This window comes from Saimiri boliviensis, chromosome 4 (genome assembly GCF_048565385.1).
Source record: "Saimiri boliviensis isolate mSaiBol1 chromosome 4, mSaiBol1.pri, whole genome shotgun sequence".
Classification (NCBI taxonomy): Eukaryota; Metazoa; Chordata; class Mammalia; order Primates; family Cebidae; genus Saimiri; species Saimiri boliviensis.
Window position 1 is genome coordinate 86,385,251 of NC_133452.1, and position 21,339 is coordinate 86,406,589.

General features: G+C 49.7%; 1 protein-coding gene across 1 annotated transcript; it reads right to left on the reverse strand.

Annotated features, from left to right (window-relative positions):
- Window positions 1-6,372: 6,372 nt before the first annotated feature.
- Window positions 6,373-21,337, reverse strand: TREML2 (triggering receptor expressed on myeloid cells like 2). Its single transcript, XM_003923293.4, has 5 exons — window positions 17,482-21,337; window positions 14,991-15,311; window positions 11,338-11,725; window positions 9,510-9,613; window positions 6,373-9,178 (listed from the first exon to the last, which is right to left on the reverse strand). Exons 1-5 carry the CDS (start codon window positions 17,741-17,743, stop codon window positions 9,105-9,107), a joined length of 1,149 nt encoding a protein of 382 aa, XP_003923342.4. The 5' UTR covers window positions 17,744-21,337; the 3' UTR covers window positions 6,373-9,104.
- Window positions 21,338-21,339: the final 2 nt, after the last annotated feature.

The window sequence follows — 21,339 nt, forward strand, 5'->3', positions numbered from 1 at the left end:
TACGATAGTTGCAAGAGGAGAGGAATGGGGCTTATTTTGAGAAATCCAGCAAGGATTTTCAGAGGAAAGAACCTCAGGCAGGAGAAGAAGCAGTAGCAGTTGGGAAAGAGAAGACAGGTCAAATTTCTGTGCCCGGGGGAAGCTTCCCAAAGGATTTAGAACTTACATTAAGAACTTTCATATCACAGTATTTTGACTATTGGAAGAGACAAGTAGTTGTTCACCCAACTATTTCCTTCTGAGCACACAGCTAGACTATGTCTTCCAACCTCTCTTGCAGTTAGATGTGGCCACATGAGGGGGTTCTGAAAGAAATGAAGTGCAAAGTTCGCTACTTCCAGGGCTGTTGCATATTGAATGTTCTCTCTCTCTTTTCTCATTTGCTGCCCAGGTATTGAGGGTGCAGTGGAAGGCTCTGAGATTCTAGAGGACAAGGAAGCCACTAGCTGGAAGAAACTTGAATTCCTGAATGATGCATGGAGCAAAGCTTCCTCACCAACCTCCACGTGATTGGAGTGACAAATAAACTTGTGAGATTTTTTTTTTTTTTTTTTTTTTTTGAGACAGAATCTTGCTCTGTCACCAGGCTGGAGTGCAGTGGCACGATTTTGGCTCACTGCAACCTTCGCCTCCTGGGTTCAAGCGATTCTCCTGCCTCAGCCTCAGGCTCGCACCACCATGCCTAGCTAATGTTTTTTTTTTAATTGGAGACAGGATTTCACTATGTTGGCCAGGATGGTTTCAATCTTCTGACCTCGTCATCCACTCACCTTGGCCTCCCAAAGTGCTGGGATTACAGGTGTGCTGGGATTACCTGGCCTATATATATTTTTTTATGATTATTATCATAGACTCTTAGAATTAGAAAATGTGAGCTCATCTCTCTCTCTGACTATATATGTATGTATGGGTGTGTATAGATATATGTATTAAATAAATCATTACAGGCATATTTGAAGCCCCTTACCAATCAGTATATAATTGCATCTAGCTAAGATTTGAATTCCTCTAATTACTAGTGAAGTTACACATTATTTACATGCTTTTGGTTTTTAAATTTTCTATGTTTTATTTGTTTCTCCTCTAGGCCAGTTGAAAATGGCCTGTCCTCTTTAGTGAGTTGAATTAGTTCCTCATAAATTTTGACCGCTAATCTTTAATCAGCTCTATATATTGCAAATGCCTCTCCCTGTCGATGGCCCATCCTTTCACTTTGTTTCTGGTATCTTTTTTGTTCCAAAGTTTTCAATTTTAATATAGCCAAATATGTCACATTATTTTGCCCTTTATGCTTTGTCACCCAGGCTAGAGTGCAGTGGCATAATCTCAGCTCACTGCAACCTCCACCTCCTGGGTTCAAGTGATTTTCATGCATCAGCCTCTCAAGTAGCTGAAATTACAGGTGCACACCACCATGCCCAGATAATTTTTGTATTTTTAGTAGAAATGGGGCTTCACCACGTTGGCCACGCTGGTCTCAAACTCCTGGCCTCAAGTGATCCACCCACCTCAGTCTCCCAAAGTGTTGGGATTACAAGCGTGAGCCACTGCTCCTGATCTCGCTTAAGAAATCATTCTGGCCCCTGAAGTCATAAGCAAGTCATATTTTTGTCTAAACATTTTATTGTTTGGCTATTCACATTTAGGTTGATAACCCCCTAGAATTTATTTTCGTATAAGACATAAGCTAGGAATCTTATTTTATGTTTTTCCCCACATGGGTAGATTGTTGTATCAGCAATAATGAGATAGTCTCTTATTTCCACCTGCATCATAATGCCTGCTCTGTCAAATATCAACCTTCCATATACACATGGATCTGTTCCTTCCATCTTGATTCTGTTGCCTTGGCTGGTTTTCCATTCTAGGATTGCATGGGTCATTACTACAACTTCATAGTAAATTTTGGTTTCTGGTAGGGTAAGGCCATCTCCTTTCCCCATAGTCTTGTTCTTCACATTTGTCTTGGCTATTTGTTTTGATTGTTTGTTGCTGCATAATGAACTATCTCAAAACAGTAGTTTGAAACCACCACCCAAAAATAAAATAGGCAGGTTGATGAATAAAATCTTTTCGTATTGTGTCATGTGCATCAAGAGCAAGATCAAATAGGCAGATTGATGAATAAAACATATTTTTGTATTGTGTCATGTGCATCAAGAGTATAGGGAGATGAAGTGAAGGAAGGGCTCACTGTGTGGCCTGAAGAACAATGCACAGAGAGGTGGCTGCTTACACATTCAGACACGCACAACGTCCCTAAAGCCTTCTGGGGCTCCAAAGGCCAAGCGCCAGCTCTCCCTCTCCTTCCTGTCCTGCTCCTCCTTACAAATGCCTCCTGTGGAGCCTGAGGTTCCCATGGCTCCCTGGTACTGAGATAAGGAAATGATGTACATTCTTGAGGTCATAGCTTCGGAAAGGTGCCTCCAGGCCTTTGATGGTAGCAGGGTGGTAGCCTTTTCCCTGGGTCAGGGTGGGGAGGAGGAACCCACATCCTCCTATCTGGGGCCACTGGTTAACTGACAATCTTGCCTCTTGAACTCCCTAGCTGAGTCAGCTGTACCCTTGCTCTCCCCTCTAGCTTCCCGGAAGCTTGGGTCGGGAAAGCTCATGCTTCCCCCATCCTCTCCATCCTCCCCAGCACTTTCAGCATTCCTCTAGCTATAACCATGACTGCTATGTATTGTCATTGTTTTTCCACGCATCTCCCCAGCACACACACACACACACACACACACACACGCACACACACACACGAAATCCTTAAGGGAACAAGGACCCAGAAGTATAGGACTCTGATTAAAACTTCAGAGTCTAGAATTCAACATTTACTAGCTGTGTGAATTCAGAAAATTATGTAACCTCTTTGTGCCACAACATCTCCACATGTAAAATACCTTACAGGGATGTTTGAGCCACTAATCCATGAAAAGGAATCTGGCACATAATAAGCTATCCATAAATGTTGGCTTACTAGAATTAATCTCTGTATCCTCAACCCTGAGCACAGCGCCTGATGGTCGGCAGCCGCTCCTAAATGTTTGTGTAATGAATACAGATCAGTCAAAACAGTTGGAGCTGGCTAGGGGTGGTAGCTCACTCCTGTAATCCCGGCTCTTTGGGAGGCTGAGGTAGGAGGATCACATGAAGCCAGGAGTTCAAGACCAGCCTGGTCAACATGGTGAAACCCCATCTCTACCCAAAATACACAAATTAGCCAGGATTGGTGGCATGCACCTGTAGTCCCAGCTATTCAGGAGGCAGGAGAATCACTTGAATCCGGGAGGCGGAAAGAATGTTGGAGTTCTAGATCTGGGTAAATCCTTTGGTTTTGACAGTTCATGAGTGTGGCTCCTGGTGCTGCAGCCAGACCAATGCGGACAGGAAACCCAAGTCAGGGATCATGTGGTGGAGATGGGCTCTCCCATTATGTATGTAGTCTAAAATATAGACCAAGCATGGAGACACTGTCAAGAGCCTATAACTATGAAGAACCAGAGGTCAAATGAGGCCACAGTTCAACACCAGTGACCTTCTCAAAACAGGGCTAGGTCAGGTGGAAAGGCACGGTGTGGCAATCACCTAGCCCTCAGCAGTCAGATCCGGCTTGCAGGAGGAGACTAGGGCAGGCAGGGCAGGACTGGAACCTCAGCAGCCTGGGTGACACTCAGAACACCCCGTTCCCCTCCTCATTTGTTCCCCATCTCCCTCAGCCTGGGTGTCTGGCCCTACAGGTCTGCCTGGTTTTTGTTCCCATAGAGCTATAGGCTGAGGACAGAACCATATCCTTGACACTGGGACCCTGAAAGGTAGATGATGGCAGTAGAAATGTCACAGTCAGAAGTAACAGGAGCTTACCTACCTTCCTCCCAGAGGAAGACCTCATCCTCATAGCCTGGTCCTTCAGGCCTCAAACCTTCCACTCTTCTTCTCTCCATCCGCCTCACTCCCCTTCTTGGCATGATGTAGCCTGACCTCAGTCTCAGCCTGTGGACAAGGCTGATGCCTCACTGTGACTGAGGACAAGTCAAATCCTGTTTGACAAAGGCATTCACAAGCCAGCTGCCTAAGCAGGAGATGGTGAGCTCCCTGCCCTTTGACAGATGGAGGCAGAGACTTCATGACTCCTTACTGAAGTTTGTAGAGAGGGTTTTGGTACCCCATTGGAAGCTGGAATCAGGGATGTTTAAGGTCACCATTGGGAAGTCATGAGTCTGTAACTCCAAGAAACCTTCCCTCTGATGTAGCAGGACACTATTCTTCTGCTCACTTGGCCTAAAGTTCCCAGAGTTCAAAGTCACTTCTTGGGGGCACTCCATAAAAAAACAGAACCCTGTCTCCAGAAGGGCCCTTTGGAACATATGTGGGCCAAGCAGGAGGCAGCCCCCAGCCCACTCTGTTTGACTAAGATACAGTTGACGTTATCTGACTTGATAGTGATTCTATGGAAGGCAGAGGAGCCCAAATCAGTTTTGATGGAGCTGTGTGGATGGCCATAGGGAAGGAAGATCCCTCGCCACACCTTGCCTGGCAAAGAAAGGGCTAGGGCCAGGGAGACTCCTGAACAGTAAGCACTACCCACATCCTGGCATTTCTTCTGGCAGGGTCATAAGAATCTCATGATTCTTATGAGCAGGGGCTGGGGCTGATGTTGTCCTGGTGCTCCTGGTCAGTGGTAGACTTGATGGTGTAGGAGACAGTGAGGGGGGTGCCCATCTCTTCACCCACACTTCAGAGCTGCCCACCTCTAGCCCCCGGCTCTGGATGGCAGGAGCCCACACCTGGACTAAGGACTCTGAGAAGCACCATGTGCCTGCAAGCAGATGGCGGGGTCCAAGTGAGTTCGCCTGGATTTCACTCACAGTGCAGAGGCACAGTGCACGTGGCTTTAGACGAGGTAACCCATTGCCACATGTATATTGGCTATATTTTTGCCTCCTCCCACTTCCTGACCTCCACCTTCCCCCTCCCCTCCAGATGTGAAGGAGGGTGAAGAAGAGATAAAATATCAAAGAGCTTGAATCTACGGTCAGGTGACTTGCTGCTATCTATAAGCCTTGAAAGAATTGCAACGAATGTTATCACTACCAGCCAGGGCCCAGCACTGGGTCACGTCCTCCACGTTTGCATGACCCAGGCTCCCTCCTGGAAATACCTCTGCCAACTACTAATTTACTGCCTTTGTCTTGTCTCTGTTAACCCCCTCCCCTGCCTGTTTCCGCTCACACTGCGTATGAACTAGCAAATCAATGACGCCAAAGATTGTAAGGTCAAATGTCCAGTCAATGGACAAGGACACTGTTTTGCCTCAGTTTCCCCTTTAGACAGAGCCCCGCCTCCTCTCTGAAGACTGCCTGGCTGGCCACAGCCTAGAGGATTCCCAGTTCTCCCATCTCAGAAGGACTTGAGGACCTCTTGTCTCCTGCACTGTGGCTTTGGACCCTGTGCTAAGGTCTGGGGTGTACCCAGCAATGCCAGGCCTCTCTTCCTTCGGAGGCTGTGAGCAGACTGAGGCCAGCGCTGGCTCCTGTTCTTTTCTGCTGTGCTCCACCTCACTCAGTGCTGAGCTGTGTCCATGCAGCTGTTCTGCATGTGTTACCAGAAAGGGATCCCAATCCAGACCCCAAGAGAGGGTTCTTGGACCTCATGCAAGAAAGAATTCAGGGCAAGTGCACACAGTAAAATGAAAGCGAGTTTGCTAAAAAAAGTAAAGGAATAAAGAATGGCGACTCCATAGGCAAAGCAGCAACACGGGCTGCTTAGCTGCTTATATGTGTTACTTCTTGATTATATACTAAACAAGGAATGAACTATTCATGAGTTTTCCAGGAAAGGGGTGGGCAATTCCCAGAGCTGAGGGTTCCTCCTCTTTTTAGACCACATAGGGTAACTTCCTGATGTTGCCATGGCATTTGTAAACTGTCATGGCACTGGCAGGAGTGTTCCGTAGCATGCTCAGCATTATAATTTGTGCATAATGTGCAGTGAGGATAGCCAGAGGTCACTTTCGTTGCCATCTTGTTTTAGGTGGGTTTTAGTCAACTTCTTTACTGTAGCCTGTTTTATCAGCAAGGTCTTTATGATGTGTATCTTGTGCCAACCTATCTCACCCTGTAACTTAGAATGTCTACTCATCTGGGAATGCAGCCCACTGGGTCTCAGCCTTATTTTACCTAGCCTCTATACAAGACGGAGTCACTCTGGTTTAAACACCTCTGACACACATACCCAAAGAAGTGAGGAGAAGGGGCTTCAGAACTCATCTCCACCCTCCTGTTACAGTCTCACCAATGTACCACAATGTAGCAGTCTCTCACTGTTTGAGGTATCACCTGGAGTTCTTTGTCTCACAACCATGAAAATTAAGGGGCATGGACACCAAGGGTGAGGTTGGTGGGAAAGTTTAATAAGCAAAGGAAGAAAGCTCTCTGCCTAAAAGAAGAAGGGGCCTGAAAGAAGGTTGCCATTTTTACAGTTGAATGCAAAGGCTTTTATAAGAAACTGGCAAGAGCTGGGCATCTCATTTGCATAAGGTTTGAATTTCTGTAAGCTCCACCCTGTCTTTTTTTTTGAGATGGAGTCTCACTCTGACACCTAGGTTGGAGTGCAGTAGTGGGATCTCTGTTCACTGCAACCTCCACTTCCTGGGATCAAGGGATTCTCCTGCCCCAGCCTCCTGAATAGCTGGGACTACAGACATGTGCCACCACGCTTGGTTAATTTTTCTGTATTTTTAGTAGAGATGGGGTTTCACCATGTTGGTCAGGTTGGTCTCAAACTACTGACTTCAAATGATCCACCTCACTCGGCTTCCCTAAGTGCTGGGATTATAGGTGTGAGCCACTGCACCTGGCTCCACCCTGTCCTTCTAATGTGCAGGCGCTTAAGTGACTCCATATTGCTTTGGTCCCCTTACTCCACATGTCAGGGGATGAAATTTTCCATTGTGAGCATGTTTGGGCAAATCACCTGTGTAGTCTTTCTTATCTGTGAGGCTGTGGGCATGTCTTAGGCATGTTCCGCTGTAAAAGTTCCCTTATTTGTGCCTGCAGCTTGATTTTTCAGTCTGTTCTTTTGTTTAAAAGAATTCAACTGCCTGCCAGACTGGTTTCTTCCTTTCTCCTCTCTCACACCTTTTCCAGATAAGGAAACAGGATTAGAGAGGGGCAGTGACTTGCCAAGGCCACACTGAGATGAGTCCACTCTGTACCCTCACCTCTTCAAAAGAGGACCTTACCAAACGGACTGTCATCAGGGCCCCCAACATCCATATGCGACGATGCTTGGGAAGAGAGAGAACAAAACCAAGAAATAGAATCCTAAGGTCTTAAATGTAATGTGGGAAACAACATTAGAGCGGGGGAAACAACATTAGAGCGGGGAAAACGTCAGGAACAATGGTAATGAGGCATTTACATCGTTGTACAATGCTTATGTTCTTTTATACTGAAACCGATCTTGAGAAGTAGGAATTACTGTTCTCTTTCACGAGAGAAAATTTTTTCTCTTTCACGAGGAAAAATGGGGCCAAGGGTTAGTGACTTGCTGAGGTCACACAGTGACAGAGTGGCATCTCAGGTCCCTGTCCCTGATTTCTTTCCTAGGGCTCCTCCCCGCAGGCATCTCACTGTCAGAGGAAGCAGGGCCATCAGTGTTGCCTAGCGTGAGCTCTTGGGGAGCTATTTTCTCCCAGGTGTGTTAAGCTCCCTCCTAGTACACATCAGGGTGGTGGCCACACCTTCATGATAGGGAGAACAGCTATCTTAGCAAGTTGCTTGCTAGACAGAGATGTGTGTGTGTGTGTGTGTGTGTGTGTGTGTGTGTGTCCCCTGGATGGGACCAGAGCTGTCAGTTCTTCAACCTCAGTATTCCCTCTATTGCCCCCTCCTGGACATAGGGAAGAAGTACCTCCTTCCTGCTGTTCCCCAGGATTACTCCCTGCCCCGCTGCTCTCCCCACATCCATCCTGAAGTGACCCCCTCTGGCTGATCACCAGGGTCCTGGCTATATCACTCTCCTGGCCACTGGAACGTCCCTGACCCAAGGTTGAATGCAGAGTTGTCACATTTATCCCTAGGTGCTATTCCAGTCACTCCTGGTCAGTAGACTCCCCTCTCTGGGGTTGGGAATCCAGGCTGCATTCTTCAGCCTTCATTGCTGGACCCCAGGCGGGTTGTCTGTGCAGCAGAGGCTGAGTCCGAGCCATGAGTCAGCACCCTCCACACAGAGCCAAGGTCTCAGCCACCCCAGGGTGTGGACTTGCTGAAGGCTGCTGAGTCCCCTGTGGGAACTCAGACCTGGAGCCCAGATGTAGAAGCTGGGGGAAGGAGCCCCAAGTCCAGCCTCTCAACTTCAGTCTGGGGAGAAACCGACCCTGCAGCCTAGAGGCTCTTAGCTGAGTGTTTCTTAGGAGGCAGCGGCCAGCAGGTGGCAGCAGTGAGAGCATGGGCTCTGCAGGGTCCCAGAGCAGGAGGGAGGAGCAGCCCCAGCCAGTCAGGGCAGGGCCATCCAGAGGCCCAGCAGAGGACACGTGGCCTGACGGGGAAAGGCGCCGATCCCTCTGTGGGTCCTCAGCTCTTAGTCACTGTCTCCTCTCCTCCAGGATGGGACATCGCTGCCTCTGGGACTCGTGAGCCCAACTCTCTTCCCTAAGCTTAGGGGAAGCCGGAGCGGAGCAGAGGGAAGCGGAGGACGCAGAGGCGCTGGTGGGGAGGAGCAGCTCGGCCTGATAGTAAGGGGTTTCTGAGGCAGACGGGAGCTGAGGTTCTCTGTAAACAGAACTCTCAGGGTTCCCCTGCCCTCCACCGAGAGCGCCCGGAGTCTGCGGCTCTGAGCAGAAACCACTGGACACATTTCCTCGGGACTTCCTGCCTGAGGCCCTTGGCTCTGGGCCCCTCCGCAGATTCCTGCAGCCCAGGAGAGCACCGGGCTGCGGGGCTGCTCAGGAGGGCAGCCTCTGGTTACAGGAAGGCTCGGGTGAGTCCAGCACTGCACACGTCCTCCAGCTTCATCTCATCCAGACTGGCCCCAATCTTCACCCCTCCTCTAGCTCCCTGGGGCCTCTCTGGGAGAAGCTCCCCACCCCATGTGGAAGTGGCCTCAGATCAAGCAGGCTTCCACAGGGGCTCTGGCCTTCTAGGTGGGTCACGTCTAGAAGGATCGCTGCACATGCTGTAGCCTGCAAGAAACAGGGAGAGCTGAGGAAGGGCCCTGCCCTGACCACCGTACCCTGATGCCCCTCCACCAGCCCCAGCCCCAGCCCCAGCCCCAGCCCCAGCCCCAGCCCCTTTCTGGCTCTGCCTCTGGTTCCTTCCAGGTCATCCCCTTAGGGTTATGCTGGGTGTTCTCTGCCTGGCCACCCTCCTCCCTAGGTGGAGACCTCACGGTTCTTTTGACCTTTGACTGGACACAGGCCAAGGGCCGTACCACCTGGGGACTCGAGGTCATAACCCTTCGCGCAGTTATACAGAGCTCTGCCCTCAGGAGGCTGGGAGGTGGGCTCTACTCACTTCCCATGTGTCTCTTCTTCCAAAACCCATAGACCACGATCAGCATCAGCAATGGGAGGAAGGTCAGCACCACCACAAGCACAGTGGAGTAATCATCCTGGTGCCTGAGAAGGGACAGAGCAGAAGGGGGCGAGAATCAAGGCTCCCCACCCCAACCCACGTTGGAGTCAGACCAGGGATAAACCCAGCAGCAGAAACCCTGAGAGCATGCCCTTCCTGGGGTAGACGGCCACCCTCTTCCTTGCGGTCCTGGCCATGGGAGAAGAAAGTGGGCCACCTGGTTAAGGGGAGGACATCCCCAGGTAGAGGGGAACCTCTCTCTACTTTGCTACCTCTCCTTCATTATGCCCCCAAATCTGTTCATCAGTGAGGATGAGGATTCTAGGAGACTCCCATCTGTGGCTAAAGAGATCGAGATGCTTGCTGCCCTCAAGGAGCCTGAGGATGCCTCTTCCCCACTCTGTCCTCTGCAGCAGATGCTGTCAGGGCCTGCCTGTATCCCCATTTCCATGCACACGGATCGTCAGCACCTCCTTTTCTGTGGGCGGGAGGCTGAGGTCTTTCTCTTGTCACTGGAGCCCTCTATGCCACACACAGCAGTCGGCCCACTGCCGATGGCCCGTGGGAGTGGGCGTGTGACTACCCCGGCTCCTTTGCCCTTCAAATGTGTGTTTAACACCGGATCTCAGAGTCTTCCATTGGAATTAGGCTCTTGTTGTGCACAGTAGCTGCTTGGTTAAGTACTCTTTATCGGAGGACTTCCCTGCCCTGTCCCACTCCCCCACCCTTTTTCCAGTGCTCCACATAAGATGCAAATCCCTGCCTCGGAGTCAGCTTCTCTAGGGGAACCCAAATTAAAGTATCCCCCACTTTCTACTTCCTACTCCATGAGGCACATTCTTGTCCCATCCTCACCCTCTTCTCTCCATCCACAGACTCTTCAGGCCACCATCCCCTGACATGCTCATCTCTGACTCTCATCCCCACTGGCCCTAATTCTACAGGCTCTCATCACTCCCTACCCTCATCTCTGCAACCCTCCTCTCCCTGATACTCCTCCCACTGGCCTTCTTCTTCCCAGACTCTCCTCTCCCACAGCCTTCACTTCCCCTCATCCTCTTCCCCCTGACCCTAATGCCCCCGACTCTCATAGTCCCCTACTGTCATCCCTGCCACTCTCATCTCCCCCTTTTATCCCGACCCTCCTCTCTGCTGACACTTCCCCTAACCTTCTTCCCCCACACCCTGCTCCCCACTGACCTCTCTTCCTCCCCATCCTCCTTTCCACTGCCCTTCTTTCTCCCTGACCCTTCTTCCCCCATCCTCCTTTCCCCTGCCCCTCCTCTTCCCTAACCCCCTAACCTTCCTCCCCCCGCCCCTTCTCTTCCCTGCCCCTCCTCCCTATTGACCACCCTCTCCCATCCTCCTTTCCCCGCCCCTTCGCCCCACTGACCCTCCTCCTCCCTAACCTTCCTCCCCAACCCTCCTTTCGCATGACCCTCCTCCCTTCCCCTGCCCCTCCTCCCCACTGACCCTCCTCCTTTTCGCTGCCCCTCCTCCCCTCCCCCTCCTTTCCTGACTCTCATTCCCACAGACCCTCCTTTCTTCTGACCTCCTCTTTGCCCTGACCCTCCTCCCCAACGCCATCCTTGATGTCACTTCCAGTCCCCCACCTCCCATTGAGAAGCCGGCCACACTGGGTTCCTGAGGAGCAAAGGGGAAAGGTTAGACATGGGACTTGCACCTCAAGGTCTGTTTGTCTGTTTGGGCACTACGTGCTGGTGCCACATCCGGTAAGATGGCACTCAACCCCAGGCCCCATGGGTACCTGATGGAGGGTAGTCTGTTGAGGAGAGACCTGCTGGTGAGGCAGAGCCCTGTGGTGGGCGACCTGGTGCTGGGGTGACCAGACTTAGTGGAGACGGATTCTCCAGCGGAGGCATTGCTGGGAGACGCAGTCACTGTCTGAGACTCCGCGGTGCTCCCGGATCCCTTTCTGGTGGTGCTGGTAGCAGTGAAGCTGTAGCCTCTCTTGGAGGCAGGTCCGGTGGAGGCCAAGAGGGTAGCCAAGGTAAAGAGTCCCGGGGTGAATACCATCATGCCAGTGGTGAAAGGGGCATCAGGGCCTGAGGTAGGGGCTTGGCCAGTTGTAACAGTTTCACTCTTGAGGATGTTGGTCAGATGTGTGAAAGGAGTGTTCCTCTCAGTTTTGGGAGCTGAAGGACAGAGAGGGAGGAAAGTCAGACTGACTTGGGGGCCTCAGTGCTGGGAGCAGATCCTGGCAGCCCACACAGTTTGCTGGACGCTGGGATGGGGGACCTGTGCTCTTCTCTTCTCCTTGAGCTTGGGCCTAGGATCCTGGCTGCTGAGTGATCAGATGTGTATCTGTTCAGAAAGTGATATCCAGGAAGAAAGAAGTAGGCGTACTGAAGAAGGGAAGGACTGTGATTTCTTTTTCTTTCCCGTGTCAGGTCACCTGTTCCCTCTCCATCCCCATCCCTCTCCTGTCACTTTCCGGGCCCTCTTCCTTCCTGTAGGCCAAAAACATTTCTATAAAATCACGTGGAGCAGGGACTTTTCCAGCTGTTCTGTAATTGAGAAGTAGGGTCCAGAGATGAGGACATGGAGGCATCAAGGACCTCAAATTCCAAAGAAGCGGCAGTCGTTGGGGTCAGACACTTTCCTTAGGAGCTCACTCAGAGATGATCAGACTGGTCCTGCTACACTCACCCATCAACCCAGCCCTTTCCCACCCCATTTTCTAGAAGAAGCCTGGGTTCTGAATAGTGGCTAACGAGGCAAGTGGAGGAGCTTTGAGGCATCAACCTAGCAGTGAGTGTTGGTCTGTCTCAGCATGGAATGAGAAAGTTGGAGAGAGAGGCTGCTGCATCCCACGACCGTGCATGGAAAGGACAATTTCCTAAGGGCCAAATGGTCATCATGGAAAGTGATGGAAAGTGGCTGCGCTTGGGCCATTTTTCTGGGGAAAGGAACTCAAAACAAGCAGCATTGGTGAGGATAGCGATAGAGCAAGAGGCTCACCTGGAGCGAGAGCTCCCAGATCGTCATACTCGGCAATGGGGGCACCCCCAAAGAACTCTTCAGAGAACTCACACATCAGTGCCTTGGGAGAGCATGTGGACACTCAGAGAGACTCTCAAAGGGCTGGCAGAAGAGGAATGACATCCACCAGAGAGAACACTCCTACAACACTCAGTTAAGCCATATAACCATCTCCGTCTCCCTCGTTCCTGCATCAACATGCTTAGAGGGCCAGGAGGAGGTAACCAAGAGGAACCCTGCATTCTCCACACCCCAAGATGCAGGATGGGGAGCTGGGCAGCCAGCAACCTTCCTTTTCCACTTTAGGTGCCTTGGGCCATACAACCTGGTCTTCAGGGGGTCAGCGGAATATCCTATACTGCTAGATGTCTAGAGTTTGTCATTGGATTCAGGATTTTTTTTATTTTCTAATAACTGACAAGATCTGCAAAGTTGGAATCTTCACAAGTTGCCCTCAAGAAGTGGAAAGTGAGATTTGACATAACATGATCAGGGGAAATGAAGAGAAAAATAAAAGCATGTAACGTTTAATGTTTCTGACCCCACAAATTAAGACCTCAATGAACCAGTTTCAACTTCCCTGTGTCTAACTCGGAACTGGAGAGGGGAGGAATGAGATTTGGCTCCACATTTTAGCAACAGCGCTTTCCCTACCTCAGACCCCATGGAAGATGCAGATGCAATTGGGTTAGGGGAACAGGGAAGGGTGGATAGTAAATTGCATAATAACTGGCTGCTTTTTTTGGACTCTTTAGCTGACTCCCTTTCCTTTTCTATCTTATAAATGCAGAAGGACCTCACGGCTTGGTGTTCCACTCTTTTTTGCCTACACTCAAGGGAGAGCTTTTAGATCTTGATTTTTTTTTTAGCAACTTTATTGAGATATAACTCACATCCCATTTATAGTATAAAGCTCAATGGTTTTTTAGTGTGTTTACAAAGTTATGCAACCACCATCATGGTGAATTTTAGAACATCCTCATAATCTCCAAAAGAAACCCCTTACTGCATATCTATGACTCTGTATCCCCTTTTCCTTCCCCTAACCCTAAGCAACCACTAATCTACTTTCTGCCTCTATAGATTTCTCTAATTTCCTCAACTTTAAATAGTATCTTTATAGAGATACTTTCAAATACATACCCCAGATCTGACCTCTCACCTGAGCTCCAGACAGATATATCCGCTGCTGGCTGCATTTCCCCACCTAGGATTCTAGGAGGTGTCTTAAACTTAACACGACAAAAGAGAGCTCTTGATTTTTCTTCTCCAAATTAGCTCCTCTTTCAGATTTACCCTTCGCGATCAATGGTACCATCATCCACCCGCTGATCAAACAGAAAACCTTGGATCATCCATGATTCCTCCCCTTGGCTCACCTCTCAATTGAGCAAATCCTGTCCTACCTCCAAAACGAGCTGAACAGAAAGTCTGAAAAACAGACTTGAGCCCATTCACATCTCTCTGCCACTAGTGCCTACATTGTACTCCAAGCCACTGTTATGTCCCACCAGATGCCCACAGTGGCCTCTGCCCATGTTCATCCTCAACAAGTGGCCACTACATTCCTAAAAACGAGTCATGACACACTCTCTGAGCTCTCTATTAGCTTCCTCTTATACCCAAATTCCATCTTATAATCTTCAGGGCTGCCTGACTCTCCAACCCCATTGTTTATTGTCCCACACTCAATGTGGTGTCACTAAATAAGCTTTATACAAGCCAAGCTCCTTCCGACCTCAGGACCTTTGCACATGCAGCTCTTGCCACAAAGTGCCCTTCAAAGCACCAAGATTTCAACAGGGCTGGAGAACACTCACCATTTAGGGCTCTGTTTGGTGTCATATACTCAGGAAGGTGGTTTCTGACCCCCAGTACTTCAGTAGCTCCTCCATCACTGAGTCACTCCCTAGTTCATGAATACCTCTAGTTATCTGCAATCATTGGAAACACTTCCTAGTTTCTTGTGAATGCCTCTTGTTATCTGCTATTGTTTGCCTGGATAATAAGTGTGCCTGTCATCTCCCATAGGACAGGACTGTGAATGTTTTTGCTCACTACTGTCTCCTTAGAGCCTAGAATAGTGCCTGCCGCATAAAAGGGGCTGAGTGGATTATGGTGAAGCAATGAGTGAATGGAACACAGCACAGACAGTCCCAAAGCTGAACCTCATCTCAGCCACCTGCTCGGGCTGGGACCCTGGACAAGCTCAGAGTCACACTGGGTTTTCAGGTCTCATTATCTTCATCTCTAAATAGTGACAATAGTGCCGTGAATCGTGCCAGAAAGGCGCTCTCAAAACACTACAGTGCCACATGACCACGGATGGGTTACTGTCCGTATCATCTCTGATGATAGTGGAGTGTGGGGCAGGGAGGACTCCCTCCATCCGTCCCAGTGCCCCTCCAGCCCACTCACCCGGAGACACGTCCAGCTGGATGCCCAGCATGGGGTACAGGGTCCCGGAGCTGTTGCGCATGCACCAGTATCGGCCCGAGTCCTGGAGCGTGAGGGTCGCCATGGTGATGTTGACCACCTGGGCCTGGGCATCGTCCTGCAGCAAGTAGCGGGGTCCCTTCACCCAGGCTCGGGTGAAGCCAGGCTCACACTTTCTCCTCCTGATTTTGCACCAGACCTTGCCGTCCACGCGGTTTCTGTAGCCTTTGTAGGAGCACAGCACAGACAGAGTCTCCCCTTCAAGGAGCCTCACTTTTGTGTATGCGCTCTCAGCGGGGGGTCCTGGGGAGACAAGGCTTGTGGAATAAGGTCTGGCAAGAGCAGAGGAAGAAGGCATCATGAAAGTTGAAGATCGTGGTGAAGGGTGATGTGGATGTTGTCCTGCTGCCATGGAACCCACATGATTGAGGGGGAAATACAGCCCCACCCTCAGGGAGCTTGCCCCAGTCTGAGGGGTGGTTCACCAGCCCTGAAAACAGCTGGCACCCAGTATTATGGGGGAGACACAGGCCCCTCCCTCAGGGAGCTTTCAGTCTGGTGGAGGAGGCAGCTTTATCCCTCCGGGAGCCCCAGTCTAATGGAGGAAACGCAGCCCTGACCTCGGAGCTGCATCAGACACACCCCTTTCCTCATGGTATTCTCTAGTCTGATGGGAGTGTGACAAGCTCTGTCTTCAGGGATTCCCAGGGAATTCTTGTGGGATAGACTCAGGTCACGCCCTCAGTGAGGCAGATGCAGAGACACAAACACAAGCCATTAAGTTCTGAAATTTCAGTGCCCAACTAATTAGGTAGATTAGAAAATCCAGTATTTGAAAAAATCATGAATAGTTCTTTCACAAATACGTTCACTGAAGTCCTCTTTAAATAATAACCTGCCTCAGTTCATTCTAGCTGGTGTTTAGTTTTAAAATATTCTAGTTACATGAAACCCTTAGATCAAGCCTGTCCAAATGTACATTTAAACAAACTCCCAATGGAGTGGGAACCACAGGATTCTGCAATTATTCATTTTCCATGTGCAGTGTCTGCTCTCTATGCTGACGTGTTAGATGTGGTCCAAGCCTTCATAACCCACAGTCTGGTGGAGAGAGAGCAGAACTGGTGTGTGGCGGTGACTCTGGGGTCAGTGGGAGGGAGAGAGCTGCCGGAGGTCCCTCCACCCCTCTGCCCAACCCAAGCTCAGCGCTGACTCTTCTGATAATTTTACCCCCAGAGCCTTCCACAAACACACACACACACACACACACACAAAACTTTACCGCAGAGTAGAGAATAGAGAGCACACGTTTTAGAGTCAAAATAAGCAAGGGTTGAAACCCTGTTTCTACCACTTAACGGTGTGATCGGGGCACCTGTTTGATACCAAAATATCAAAACAGACACTTGACACTTGACTGACACAGAAATATCTCTGTTTCTGTATCAGTCAAGTGAGAATAGCACCACACCGCTCACAGGTTGCTGTGAGAATTCTGCCCCAGGTCAGTGCTTTGCACACTGTGGGTGCTCAAATGCATGCTTCCTTTTCCCACATGCAGGGGATTCCCAGCTCCCCCAGTGGAACCCAGAGCTGTGACAGTCAAGGGCCCAGAGCTCGGGACATCTGTCCTGCTTCCCACCCAGCAGCCACCAGAGCTGAGGCTCTATATGAGGCGGTGCCCTCTCTGAACATCCCTCCATTCCTTGCAAACTAAACAGAATGATCCAACTCCATTACTTGGTGGATGAGCCTAGAATTTCTTAGCACAGGAGAGACCCCTTTCTGCCCTGGCAGTGGGAAGCTGCCTCTCTACCTCTGGGAGGTGCAGAGGTGGGCAACCTTGAGATGGGTCTCTAGGGCACTGTGTTCATATGTGCCTACAACTCCCACCCTTCTTACTGGCAGTGGTGAGTGAGTTTTGCCAACACCCACTATGCCCACAACTGAACAGGAAGTGGTAACGTGGTTGCTATGGCAGCAGGAGGGCAGGAATGGGTGAGGTCCCTCAAGGAGCACGGGTATATGTAAGGTGGGAAAGGCGTTCAGAGATTGGTCTCTTCAGGACAGAGGCAGGGACAGGATGTGGCATCAGCATTTCAAGGAAAATGCTCAAATTCAGTTCAAAGCATTCATGATGCAATGACTGCTGTCATAACTAAACAAAACCGAGGTGGCTATTTGTGTGAGGAAATAAAGTGACTCTGCTTTGAAGCCTGAGGAAGCCTAGGAGATAAAGGGGCCAACGCAGAGAGGGTCCAGGGCTTTATCTTAGCCTGGGAGGCCTGGATTAGCTTTGCCTGGGGCCTGATCTCAGCGTAAAGAGTTACTAAGTCAGCACTAATCTCCTCCTTCCCCAACCCACAAAACACTCCACAAGAAAACTGCAGGTAAGGAGGGTTAGATAAAAGGCCCTGTGCTCCTGCCTCTGTTCCCACTCCCTCCTCTACGAGGCAGCCCCTTCTCCCCTCACCTGAGACGCAGCCCTGTGGCCACGGCAGCAGCGGCAGCAGCAGCAGCAGGAGCGCAGGGACCATGGCTCCATCCAGCTGGACAGTCACAGGCCCAGCAAGGGGCCAGCGCAACCCGGGGATCCAAGGTGAGGGCCCAGCCGACACAGGACGTGCCACCTGGGCCTGCCAGGGAAGGACCTGGGGTTCTAAAAGTGAAGCTGCCCATTTAGGGAAGTGAGGCAGTGTGGGACCCACTGCCCCCAGCCGACCGCAGGAGCCCATAGAGCCTATCGCAAGGGCAAGGGCGGTGCTGGCAGCTGTTTCCGCCCTTTTCCTCGGAACTTCAGGCAGGTGTGGCTGCTCCACCCAGTCTGCGGGCCAAGCCCAGGGAGGGCTAACAGCCAGAGGGCCCCCAGCCTTCCCCTACCTCCCCCAGTAACTGATCCCTAGGATCCAGCTATGGGGTTGAGGTGAGGCTTCTGAAATCCCAGGTATAGACTTTCCTGGAATCTCCTGGGCTCAGAGACCCAGGAGTACAGGCTCTCAGGCTGAGACGGAGCATCTCAGACCCTGGTTTCTTAAATACACACATTCACAGGGAAGTTCCTGTAAACTCTCATTCATTCATTCATTGCAGATGCATTCTTTCTGTTCCTTCCTCTCTCTCTCTCTCCCAGGTTCCTGGCTACTCAGTCACTTGGTTGACTGTTGCAAATAACCTCTTACAGGCTCACTTGAAATCTTGTTTTTGTCAAGGGGGGAAAAATCCAAATTGTAAGACTCAAGGCACAAAGTTTGGGTAGAAGGAGGGGCTTCTGTACTCTCACACATGAGTGTGTGTGCACATGCACTCACACTCACACAATCTCACCTCTTTTATTCACTTTCACACAAACACACACACACATGCCCATGCACACACTCACACACACACTCCAGCGGCCCCTCCTCTGCCCTACCCCTGCATCTCCTGTCTCTACCCCTCTCTCTGCCTCTCCTCCTGTCGTCTCTACTCACCACCAGCTCCCTCTACACTCCTAGTCCCTCCCACAGGCTTCCTAAAGCCACCGCAGGGCTTCCCCTCATCCACCTCACCTCAAGAGCCCTTTCCTCCCGTGCCTCCAGCCTCCATCAGCACACAGGCAAGCCCCCTCCACTTCCTGCTGCTCAACCCTATCTCGCCTGTACAGCCAACAGCTCCGGTGGAAATGACCCAGCACTTGGCCCAAGACCTCACCCTTACACTTATCCCAAGGCCTAGAGTCAGAAGCATCGATTTCTGATGTTCAGTAGCTGTGTCACCTGCTCCTTCAGTGTGTGGGAGTCCAGTTGGATCCCCATGGTTATATATGCTCCCCCTACTCACCAGTGCTACGTTTCCACTCCTTAGATGGGACTGTCAAAAAGTAAACTGAGGCACAATAAAATTTTAAACGGATTATTTGAGCAAACAACAACTCATGAATCAGGCAGCTCCAAACAGAACAGGTGGAAGAGTTCCGCTGATGGGACGCAAGGGGAAGGCTCCCACAGGACAAGCAAAGGGAAGAAAATATTTAATTGGTTACAGTTATATGGTTCCCCTATTTGCCCTATCCTGTTGGAAAGACCCTACTTATTTATATAAGTACATTTGCTTCTTCTGACTGGTGGAGCTTAAGTTCTGTTCTTCTTTTAAAACACACATTTACAAGAAATAGCTCAAGTTAAGTTTCACTGATGTTTGCAAATCAAGCAAGGTTGAGGTCACTTATGAGGGCTGGCTGATTTTGTCTGCTCAGGGACTCTTTGGGCCTGGTGTCCATTTTCATTAATTTTAACAGGACTCGAAGCAAAAAGTCCTCAAGCTTGCATGGCCACAATCTTAAACTGACCTTGAACCCCCAACCCCAAGCAAAGAATTTTATCTAGACTAACCCTAAACTTTTATAGTCTCTCAACTCATTCATTCATTTGTCCATTCCCACAACCTCATTGCTATGCATGGGGCTTGGTAGGCACTGGGGACATGGGAATGAGATACATTGCATGGCCACAATCTTAAACTGATCTGTAGCCCCCAAACCCCAAGCTAAGAATTTTACCCAAACTAACCCTAAACTCTTATAGTCTCTCCACTCATTCATTCATTTATTCGTTCGTTCCCACAACCTCATTGCTATGCCTGGGACTAGGTAGGCACTGGGGGCACAGGAATAAGATACAGTTGTCACTTGAGACTTCTCCGCTTACAGATGTGTTTTGTTTTCCTTTTTCACCCTTCCCTTTTCAATGTTTCCCACCCAGTACTCAGAATATCCTGAGTTCCCTAAGTTCGGAGGTCATCTCCCTCCGTAACATACACAGTACGCTCCTTCATCCCTTCCCCCATCAGAAGAGTAAGTTGCTTCAGGAGTGGGGATTTTTCTCTTGTGGGACTTCGAGTGCCTGGAATCGGTGCTTCTATGAAACCCCTGCAGTGTGCCCAGCGCTGAGCCAGCGATCATCAAAAGTGTGACCCTTGGGATCACTGTGCTGATGAGGGTGGAAGGAATCAAACACTCACTCACCGATCGGGGAAGTATGCATTGGATTCCTTTCTTGAGAGAAATTTGGAAGCATTTGCCAAAATTATTAAAAATGTGTATGTATTAGATTTTTACATCCATCATTTGATTTAACACAGCAGTGTATTTTGCTTTTATATTTATTTTTCCCATGAAAAAATTAAGGTCTGAAAGTTCTAGAGACTTGCATCCAATGGCATAATGGAGACAGAGGAGAGGGCCATCATCTCCAAAAGCTTTCCCCTGCCCCTTCAGTCCCGGACAAACACTGATCTGGTGGGGTTTTTTTCCTATTGTTTCTCTCTTTCCAGAATGGAAATAGGACAGTATGAAGAACTTTCTGTTGACTTCTTTTGATAAAGTCCAACATATAATTTTTGTGGATCATATTTTAATGTCATATCTGATAAATCTTTGCTTAACTCAAGGTCATGATGATTTTTTCAACAGTTCTGTGAGATATAATTCACATAATACTGACCCTGCTGGGTGCAGTGGCTCATGCTGGTAATTCCAACATTTTGGGAGGCCGAGGCAGGAGGATCACAACGTTAGGAGTTTGAAACCAGCCTGACCAACATGGAGAAATTCAGTCTCTACTAAAAATACAAAAATACAAAAATACAAAAATACATCATTTTGGGCTCCTGTAATCCCAGCTACTTGGGAGGCTGAGGCAGGAGAATCACTTGAACCCCAGAGGCAGAGGTTGTGGTGAGCTGAGATCGCACCACTGCACTCCAGCCTGGGTGACAAGAGCAAAGCTATGTGTCAAGAATAAATAAATAAATAAAATAAATTTGACCCATTTAGAGTGTACAATTCAGTGTTTTTCAATATTTACTGAGTTTTACAACTAACACCACAATCCAATTTTACAGCATCTTCATGTCCGCCCAAAGAAACCCCATGCCCACTGGCAGGCACTCCCTGTATCCGTTTCCGATGACTGCAGACTTGGCGGCTTAAAGCAATAGTACGTGATTATCTCACCGTTCTGAAGGCAGAAGTCTGAAGTCAGTCTCACTGTATTGCCATCAAGATGTCGACAGGGCTGCAGTCTCTCCAGAGACTCTAGGGAAGAATTTGTTCCTTGCCTTTCCAGCTTCAGGTAGCTGCCAGCATTTTTTGGTTTCACTGTTTTACTCCAGTCTGCAAGGCCGGCATCTTGAATCTTGCTCTGTTCCAACTTCACATCACTTTCTCCTGCTTGTGTTCAAATCCCCCTCTGCCTCTCTTACTTATATAAGGATACCTGTAATTGCATTCCGTGCCCATCTCCGTAATCTCCCCATCTCAAGATGTTTGACTCACTCACATCAGCAAAGATCC